Consider the following 10,310-nt stretch of genomic DNA (forward strand, 5'->3'; position numbering starts at 1 on the left):
CTTTATCGTAGGCATTGCGTATGGGGACCTGAGTTTCACTAGGATCGATCTCTGAGCACAGAGCCAGGAATGAGCCCTGATACCATGGGGTCTGGCCCGAAAACAAAGAAGGAAACATTTTAAATTTCAAAAATAAAATGAAATAATTTGTTTATATCTGCTTACATTGTTACAAACTTGCCATTCTGAGCTAGTGAATTATAAGGAAGAGAAAAATAGTACTGTGGTTGCATATTCTGGTTTTAGTGCTAGATTACACTTAAATAAGAAATTTAACCCAAGAGGGCTGGACCGATAGCACAGCGGGTAGGGCATTTGCCTTGCACGTGGCCGACCCGGGTTTGATCCCCGGCATCCCATATGGTCCCCCAAGCACTGCCAGGAGTAATTCCTGAGTGCAAAACCAGGAGTAACCCCTGAGCATCGCTGGGTGTTACCCAAAAAAAAGAAATTTAACCCAAGAACTAAAAATCCAGGTAGTAAAGAGGTGTTGACTCAGATCTGTCTTCTGTTTTATTAGTGCCCTTTATCCTGTTCTGCCCTTGTGCTTTAGACCTGCCTTCTCCCATCAAAGGATGCACTGAATTCACTTCACATCAGTTTTCAAATGTCATGGCTCAGCAGAGGTAAACTGAGAATTTTTGATGAAACTGATAGATTGGCTTGAAAGGTTTGGGAGGGTGGCAATTGGGCATGCTTAGGGACATTTTGTGCTTCTGTGCCTAGGAGTGACCCCTCACTTGTGCTCAGGGACCATATAGGGTACCAGGGATTCAAAACTGGGTTAGTTGCATGCAAGGCAAGTGCTTTAAACCCCTTTGTATCTCTTCAGCCCTGGAAGCATTGAATTTTAAACTCTTTTTTTTTTCTTTTTGAACATCTCCTAAATTTTTTTTGAAGCACATTCTGAACCCAGCATATATGTCATTCGAGTCTGAGGGCTTCATGTTTGGGGTCCGGACATAGGGCAACCTTTTTGCTTCCTAACCATATAGACACTCTCCATCTCTATTTTGTTCCAGATTGTTGCATGAAATTTGTTGTTGTTATTGTTATTGTTGTTTTATTTTGGGGGGAGCCACAACCAGCTCAGGGCTTATTCCCAACTCTGTACTCAGGCATCACTCTTAGTAAGGCCTGGGGCCCTACTTGTGTTGGGGATTGAACCAAGTGCCTTCCCTGCTGTGCTACTACTCCAGCCCCCTCATTAAACTGTATTCAAATCAAAGGTTCCCCTGTTGACAATGAAAAATTTGAAAATTGTCTCTTTATACCATGGTAGTTTCATGTAAAAAGTTTCATTTAGGGGGCTGGAGCAATAGCAAAGCGGGTAGGGCGTTTGCCTTGCACGCGGCCGACCCGGGTTCGATTCCCAGCATCCCATATGGTCCCCTGAGCACCGCCAGGGGTGGTTCCTGAGTGCAGAGCCAGGAGTAACCGCTGTGCATCGCCAGGTGTGACCCAAAAAGCAAAAAATAAATAAATAAATAAAAATAAAATTAAAAGTTTCATTTATATCTATGACTGCTAGCTTTTAGTATATTATTTTATTTATATCTTATGACAGCCAGCTTTTAGTAAAACTAGTTAGTATTTTTTGTTTCTTTGTTTTGTTTTGGGTCACACCAGTGGTACTCAGAGGTTACTCCTGGCTCTACACTCAGGAATTACTCCTGGTAGTGCTTAGAGTCTCAAGGATGTGGGGGACAGGCACATGCAAGGCAAGTGCCTTACCTGCTATACTATCTCTCTGGTCTTAGTATATCCCCAACTAAATACAATTTCTCTGAGATTTGAGGTAGTTTTCAGTCGTAACATCTCTCACTTCCTGCCTTTCAGCAGTGCTCCTTCATTCCCCAAAATGAAGCGGCTATACTAACACTTGAAAACATATTGGGAACTCTTATTGAACTGGGAAAATAGTATTAGCTTAGTTTATAAGATTAGTTAGGAAGTAGTTTTAGGGGCCTAGAGAGATAGTATAGTATAGTGAATAATCGAGTGACTTGTCTTGCATGTGACCAACCCAGGTTCTGCCCCTGATACCACATAGGCGTGATCTCTGAGCACAGAGCCAGAAGCCAGATATGGTCCTAACCCACCACCCCCACCCAATGTAGTTTTACATTTTAGCAATTTATTTATATTTATATAGAAATCAAGTCCTATCTCCAGATGCAGAAAGGTAGTTCACAATGGACTGGAGCGATAGCACAGTGGCTAGGGTGTTTGCCTTGCATGCGGCAGACCCGGTTCGATCCCTCCGTCCCTCTCAGAGAGCCCGGCAAGTTACCGAGAGTATTCCACCTGCACGGCAGAGCCTGGCCAGCTACCTGTGGTGTATTCCGTATGCCAAAAACAGTAACAAGTCTTAAAATGGAGACGTTACTGGTGCCTGCTCAAGCAAATCGATGAACAATGGGATGACAGTGCAGAATAGAAATCAAGGGGGAAAAATACAGTTTTGAGAGTCTGTTTCACTGAGACTGTTGATATCAGTTATTACTGAGCCTAATTAATGCTCTTTAACACATTAATTCGGGCACTGCAATTTGTGTTTCTCGCCATCTGTTGGCTTCCTTAGTAGTGTTCCACTTTAGGGGCCGGAGCAATAGAACTGCGGGTAGGAAACTTGCCTGGCATGGGGCTGACCCAGCTTTGATACCTAGCACTTGATATAGTTCCCCAAGCCTACCAGAGTCACCCTTGGGCACAGAGAGTTAGGAGTAAGCCCCGAACACTGTTGGGTATGGCACCCACTCCCGTTTTAATCAGGAAGTGTCAGATTGAAATGTAATATGAAGTTTTGACAATAATAGTCATATCTGTTGGTATGGTCTAACTGATGTGGCATCCCATTGAGAGTCACTGGTGGCACGTGCTGGCATCAACATAGAAATCAAGGAACAGAGATGTTCACTCTTAATTTTGCATCTATTGTTTGGATTCATCAAATGGTTAGGTAGTGTATATTTAAATGATCCCAGTGAGGAGGCTCTCATCACCTCTACAGGCAGGATATTTTCAGTTCATGTCTCCTAAAAACGTTTCTCCCTTTACTGAGTCCTCACAGAGACTTAGGTTTGATTTACAATCCTTGAAGCAAACATTTCCTCTTAAGTTTACCCAGGATACAGAGTATGTTAGTAAATGAGTATATTAGTAAATCAGTAAATAACTCGTGGGAGATAGTGAGGCCATTTAACTCATTTATTTTCTTTGTGTTTTTTTTTTTGGGGGGGGGGAGACCACACCCATCAGTATTTGGGACTTACTCCTGGCTCTAAGCTCAGGGATCACTCCTGATGGGACTCTGGAGACCATAAGAGGCGTCAGAGATCAAACCCAGGTTGCCCTCATTCGATTTTTTTTTCTTTTTGGGTCACACGTGGTGATGCATAGGTGTTACTCCTGGCTCATGCACACAGGAATTATTCCTGGTGGTGCTTGGGGGACCATATGGGATGCTGGGACTCGAACCCAGGTCAGCCGCTTGCAAGGCAAACCTGCTGTGCTATCACTCCAGCCCCCCTCATTCTATTCTTTTTCATTTCATCTACACTTCAGGAGCAAATCAACAAGTTAAAACACAAATTTTATTTTAAATATTTGGGGTATAAAAGTGTTGAAATATGTTTTCATGAGAAAATTCATTTTTTTCCTTGATGATGTAAGGCCATTCTTATGAACTTCACTGTTCTCCATGGTGATGCCTTGGGTTTTGAAGGAGTGCTTTTATATTCATTCTAGTACAACTTGATAAGTATTTAGTGAGTCCCTACTTCCATGCTTCATATATGTGAAGGGGATGCAGAGTGAATGAGAGGTCAGCGAGAATAATTCAGCTGAAATGTGTTATATTGGACATATTAAGGTCCTTGGCTTTTTTTTTTCTTTAGTGTTTGGAAAGCTTTGTTCTGTCTGAGTAAAGCTGTTATCCTAAAAAGAAGGAGACTCATTCCTATAATAAAACAGGGGTATGGATAGTTGTGGGGCAGAAAGATGATATTCTTCTGCTCTAGTGCTGTAGTGCTAGACTAGGAAACGAAGGTGAGGTTGTCAGTTCAGGAAGAAGGGAGATGATGATATATAAGGTAGAAGGTAATCACACAGAGCACAAGCAGAGTGCCCACCGTATAAGGAGCATAATGCGTAGGAAGGAGCATAATGTCTGGAACTCCCTGAGAAGTAACTGTTACTTTTTATTACTGGAACAGCAGTCATATCTGTTCTGCCTAGAGCCTAAAGAAAAGAGAGTCAGGAGAGAAATGGCAGGGAAATGAGATGGAGTTCAGCTTGTGAAGGGCCCTACGTGTGCCTTGAGGAGCTGGAACTTGATTCTTTCAGGGATGCCTCAGGAACTTTAAGTTAAGTGATTGACATCATTAAGGTAGGTTTATAAAGTCTGGTAGTATTGAGTGGGATGATGATTCGAGTCATGTTTTGAAACACTCGTCACTCATATATATTTTTTTAAATAAGTAGGAGTACTGCTTTTTGTTCAGCCACTGATTAAGCTGATTGAGTTGGGCATGAACTCCATATTACTTTTTTATTTTATTGTATCACCGTGAGGTAGAGTTACAAAGCTTTCATGTTTAAGATTCAGCCATACAATGATGGAACACCCATCCCTCCACCAGTGCACATTTTCCACCACCGATGTCCCCAGTACCCCCCACTGCCCTGTCACCACATTCCAGTCCTCACATGCCTCTATGGTAGACAGTTTCCCCAATACTCGCTCTCTAAGTTTGGACATTATGTTTTGCTTGAATTTTCCCACCACTATTTAAGCCTACCTGCCAGGGGCAGACGCTAGATAATTTATTTTCCATTGCTCATTTTGAATATCATGAGAATTCGTGTGGCCATAATTATAAATGTAAATTTCTAGATTGTAAATGGTTGGGTTCCGGAGACATCTGTGTATGGCACTAATCCATTTTGGGATTCAATTGGGAGTCTCTGGGCCAGGGCTGTTGGTGTGCACAGGGGTTACTCCTGACTTTGCACTCATAAATTACTCCTGACAGTGCTCGGGGGACCATATGGGATACTGGGAATCAAACCCGGGTCAGCCGTGTGCAAGACAAATGCCCTACCTGCTGTACTATCACTCCAGCTCCTCTTTTTCATTTTTAAACCACACCTGATCATACTCAAGGAGGGTCTTCTCAGGGAGCTACTCCTAGCTTAGGGTTGTGCCAGTGCTCAGGGGACCAAACAGTGATGGCGATTGAACCTGAGCCTCTTATATACAACAGATGCACTACAGCTGTTTGAACTGTCTTCCCAGTTCTGGAATTTTTTTTTGCTTGTTTGTATTTGGGCTACACCTTATGATGCTCGGGGCTTACTCCTGGTTCTGTGTTTAAAAATTGTGCCTGGTCATAATCAGGGAACCAGATGGGGTGCTGAGGATTGAATCTGGGTCAACCACATGCAAGGCAAATGCCTTACCTGCTATGCTATCTCTCCAGCACCTGGGTCAAATTTACACAGTTAATGGTCACAGTATCTCCCATAGTACCCCAGATTGCTTTCTCAGTTTCAAAATTCCTCCCTTGTTTTCAGATTATCATTTCATATTGATAAAGTGTGCTTGCCAAGGAATACACTCTTCTTTTTGTTTTTGTGGGTTTTTTTTGGGTTTTTTTTTGGGGGGGGTCACACCTGGCGATGCACAGGGGTTACTCCTGGCTCTGCACTCAGGAATTACTCCTGGCTGTGCTCAGGGGACCATATGGGATGCTGGGATTTGAACCTGGGTCGGCCGCGTGCAAGGCAAACGCCCTACCCGCTATGCTATTTCTAATATCTACCTGGCTCAAAGATCCAAATAAAAATGGAGGTGGGGTAAAGACTAACTAGTGAGTACAGCACATGACTTTCAGTGAGTTGGCATGGAGATATCTTGCTTTTTCTTTTTTTTTTTTAATTTAAAGAACCATGATTTACAAAGTTACTGATAGTTGAGTCTTGTCCAACACCAGCTCCACCAATAATGTGAACTTCCCTCATGGTGTACCCATGCTCTCTCCTGCCAGCCCCCACCCTCCCCCGCCCCCCATCCCCGCACCTCCTCACCCACACCTGCCACCTTGACAGGCACATTACAAAGTTTAGACTTCATGTTTTCAGTGTTGTTGAGTCTGTGCTTTGGACATATTAAAGGCCCTTTTCCCTGGTTCTTTATTATAGATACTTATGTGTGAGCTCTCCATCAACTCCACATTAGTGAATATAACTGTAATTTAAGAGATCATAACCACACTTTTAAAAACATTTTAAAATTTATTTTAACTTAGGTGATTGGAGTTGTGCTTCAAAAATTTCAACAGTTCATCAGTGTCTTATCTGCCAATAATAAGCTCTTTACTTGATTGCACCATGAAAAAGCTGCTAACGAGACTGGTTAAACACAAAAACGAACATGAAGAACCAAAAGCCATCGTTTTCAAGTGAAGAATAATGAACATTAAGCTGCAGTGCTTTTTCATCGCCACTGAGATTTCCCCTGTACCACCATAATGGCAAGCAGGCGAAAATCCACAGTACCCTGCATGGTCCTTGCCAGTGAACAGGATCCAGATCTGGAATTAGTATCAGATGTGGATGAAGGCCCCCCTGTGCTCACACCGGTAGAGAATACCAGAGCAGAGAGTATCTCGAGCGACGAAGAAGTTCATGAATCAGTGGATTCTGACAATCAGCAAAATAAAAAAGTTGAAGGTGGCTATGAATGTAAATATTGTACTTTTCAAACTCCAGATCTAAATATGTTTACTTTTCATGTGGATTCAGAACATCCCAATGTCGTGCTAAATTCCTCTTACGTTTGTGTTGAATGCAATTTCCTTACCAAAAGGTATGATGCACTTTCTGAGCATAATCTGAAATACCATCCTGGAGAAGAAAATTTTAAGTTGACAATGGTGAAACGAAACAACCAGACAATCTTTGAACAAACCGTAAATGATCTGACTTTTGATGGCAATTTTGTTAAAGAGGAGAATGCAGAGCAAGCAGAATCTACAGACGTCTCTTCCGGAATATCTATCAGTAAAACTCCGATCATGAAAATGATAAAAAGCAAGGCAGAGAACAAACGGATCACCGTTCATCATAACTCCGCCGAGGGTGTTCCTGAAGAGAAAGAGAGTGACATCAAAGCAGATCGTGAAGAAGTTGCCGAAAACCCAAGCTCTTCAGCTTCTGAGTCGAACACGAGTGCTTCTGTTGTCAACAGGGTACACCCCCATACTGCCAGCGCAGTGGTGACGCCCGCAGCTGTCCTGCCTGGCCTGGCCCAGGTGATCACTGCTGTCTCAGCGCAGCAGAACTCTAACTTGATCCCCAAAGTCTTAATCCCTGTGAATAGCATTCCCGCCTACAATGCTGCACTGGATAACAACCCTCTTTTGCTGAACACCTACAACAAATTCCCTTATCCCACCATGTCAGAAATCACAGTGCTGTCTGCTCAAGCGAAATACACCGAGGAACAGATCAAAATCTGGTTTTCAGCCCAGCGTCTCAAACATGGTGTTAGCTGGACTCCCGAGGAAGTAGAGGAGGCCAGAAGAAAGCAGTTCAACGGAACAGTCCACACAGTACCTCAGACCATCACTGTTATTCCTACTCACATCTCCACTGGGAGTAATGGGTTACCGTCCATCCTACAGACATGCCAAATAGTTGGTCAGCCAGGCTTGGTCCTGACGCAAGTCGCTGGGGCCAACACCTTGCCGGTCACAGCACCTATAGCCTTGACAGTGGCGGGAGTTCCGAATCCAACCAGTGTACAGAAAAGTCAGGTGCCTGCTGCCCAGCCCGTGACCGAGACAAAGCCAGCCACAGCAACCGTTCCAGCCCCTCAGCTGGTCAAACACGAAACCGCCTTGGCAAACCCGGATTCCTTTGGCATCCGGGCCAAAAAGACAAAGGAACAACTTGCCGAGCTGAAAGTGAGCTACCTTAAGAATCAGTTTCCCCACGACTCCGAAATTATCAGACTCATGAAAATCACGGGCCTGACCAAAGGAGAAATTAAAAAGTGGTTTAGTGACACAAGGTACAATCAGCGAAATTCAAAGAGCAGTCAGGGCTCACATCTCAACAGTGATCCCTCCGTCCCGATTGTCATAGACTCCAGCGATGAGACCACCGAGTCCCCCACCACGGTGCCTGCCCAGCACAAGCCAACCTGGAACCCTTTGCCCGACTTCACCCCTCCGAGGTTTAAAGAGAAGACCTCAGAACAGCTCAGCGCCCTGCAGGCCAGCTTTCTCAGCAGCTCCGTGCTCACCGATGAAGAACTTAACAGGCTGAGAGCGCAAACCAAACTCACCCGGAGGGAAATTGATGCATGGTTTACGGAGAAGAAGAAATCCAAAGCTTTAAAGGAGGAGAAAATGGAAGTGGAGGAAAGTCATGTAGGGAGTTCCAAAGAAGAAGCGGGGGAGACTTCTCCCGGTGACGAACCCAGTGCTCCCAAGCCAGGCAGTGCAGGTAAGATATGTAAAAAAACACCTGAGCAGCTGCACCTGCTTAAAAGCGCCTTTGTCCGAACGCAGTGGCCATCGCCAGAAGAGTATGACAAGCTGGCGGAAGAAAGTGGGCTCGCTCGAACTGACATCGTTAGCTGGTTTGGGGACACCCGATACGCCTGGAAAAACGGGAGCTTAAAATGGTACTACTATTACCAGAGCGCCAGTTCAGGTGGTATGAATGGTCTGTCTTCTCTGAGGAGAAGGGGGCGAGGGAGACCCAAAGGGAGGGGCCGGGGGAGACCCCGAGGGCGGCCGAGAGGAAGCAAGAGGTTTAACAACTGGGATCGAGGCCCATCCCTCATCAAATTCAAAACTGGAACGGCAATCCTGAAGGATTATTACCTGAAGCACAAATTCCTCAATGAGCAAGACCTGGATGAACTTGTCAACAAATCACATATGGGCTACGAGCAGGTGAGAGAGTGGTTCGCAGAGAGACAGAGAAGATCTGAGTTAGGGATAGAATTGTTCGAGGAAAATGAGGAGGAAGAGGAAGTCGCCGAGGACCAGGAAGAAGATGAAGAAGAAACGGATGACAGTGACACGTGGGAACCACCGAGGCATGTGAAGCGGAAGCTCTCCAAATCAGATGACTGAAAGGTAGGTGTGACCCTGTGTGATCACTGCTTGGCCACATACCTGTAGAGCCTTACCTGCCATCTGTCATCTTCCTCTTGAATCCTTCCCTTCTCAAATCATTTTCCTTTAACCCAGTCTGAGGAGCAGGAGCCATGAGGCTAACCCAGATTATATGACTCTTGTTTGAAGTTCAATTCTATTTATTGGATAGAGTTCAGTGCTTTTCCTCACTTATTCTTGTTTGTTATGGGCCACACCTGGCACTGCTTGAGGCTGCTCCTAGCTCTGTGCTGGAACGTTGCCCCTGGCAGTTCTCAGGGAACCGTGCAGGGACTGAAACCCCAGTTTCCAGTATGCAAGCGTGTACTCAACCCATTGGTTGAGTTGTTTTTGACCCCTCGTTTATTTTCTATATATTTTTTTGCCAAACCCAACAGTGCTCATAGTTTACTCCTAGCTCTGTGCCCCGGCATCACTCCTGGTGATGCTCGGGGACCACATGTAGTGCCAGGGATAGAACCCAAGCCTGGTCACCTGCTGTGCTATCTCTCTGGAGAGGGCCCAGAATGTTTTTACTTTAAGGGACAGCTACCCATTTTCTATGATGGAAGATTGATTCTGGTGGGGTTTTACAAGTAAACACTAAACATAACTAAAATCTGTTTCTTGTAACCCTCCCTTCATTAAAGGCTTCATTATTTTGCCATTTAAGGAAAGAATTCAGTGATGGAAACTTTTTAGGAGGGGAAAGATGTACCGAGGGAAAGACTGCAGAGGTGAGGATTGCTCAGTCTTAGGAAACTAAGGGAAAATGGGTATATTCATACAGGGGTTAAGGTGTCTGTATTGCAGGCAGTGGATTCAATCCCACAGCCCTGGCAGGAGTGATCCTTGAGTGCAGAGCCACGTAAGACTTGAGTACCACCAGTTGTTTCCCCCAACAAACAAACAAATAAAAAGAGAAAATGGGTATCTTTTTTTTTCATTCTATTACTCTCCATGCAAGCCAGCCGATTTTTGACAAGTTTAAGATAATTTACTTATCAAAATTAATTTTTTCTATTAAAAGTCAAAAGTTTGCTCTAGGATGGATTCATATTTGCTTAGGGGGCATATATATTTTCAGAATATATGTGTAAATAGATATGTTTTTTGGGCCACACCTAGTACAAAGGC

At 44.3% G+C, this 10,310-nt stretch overlaps 1 protein-coding gene across 6 annotated transcripts in view; it reads left to right on the top strand.

Annotated features, from left to right (window-relative positions):
• Window positions 1–10,310, top strand: part of ZHX1 (zinc fingers and homeoboxes 1) — a 44,910-nt gene that overhangs the window by 18,263 nt on the left and 16,337 nt on the right. For all 6 annotated transcript variants that reach the window (XR_008628481.1, XM_055125747.1, XM_055125745.1 and 3 more), the window contains one exon: window positions 6,312–9,155. Coding sequence is in view for 5 of the 6 variants with exons in the window: in XM_055125747.1 (XP_054981722.1) it covers window positions 6,534–9,152 (2,619 nt within the window). In the remaining variant the exon portion in view is untranslated. The remainder of the gene's footprint in view (window positions 1–6,311; window positions 9,156–10,310) is intronic.

This window comes from Sorex araneus, chromosome 2, assembly GCF_027595985.1.
Source record: "Sorex araneus isolate mSorAra2 chromosome 2, mSorAra2.pri, whole genome shotgun sequence".
Taxonomy (NCBI): domain Eukaryota; kingdom Metazoa; phylum Chordata; class Mammalia; order Eulipotyphla; family Soricidae; genus Sorex; species Sorex araneus.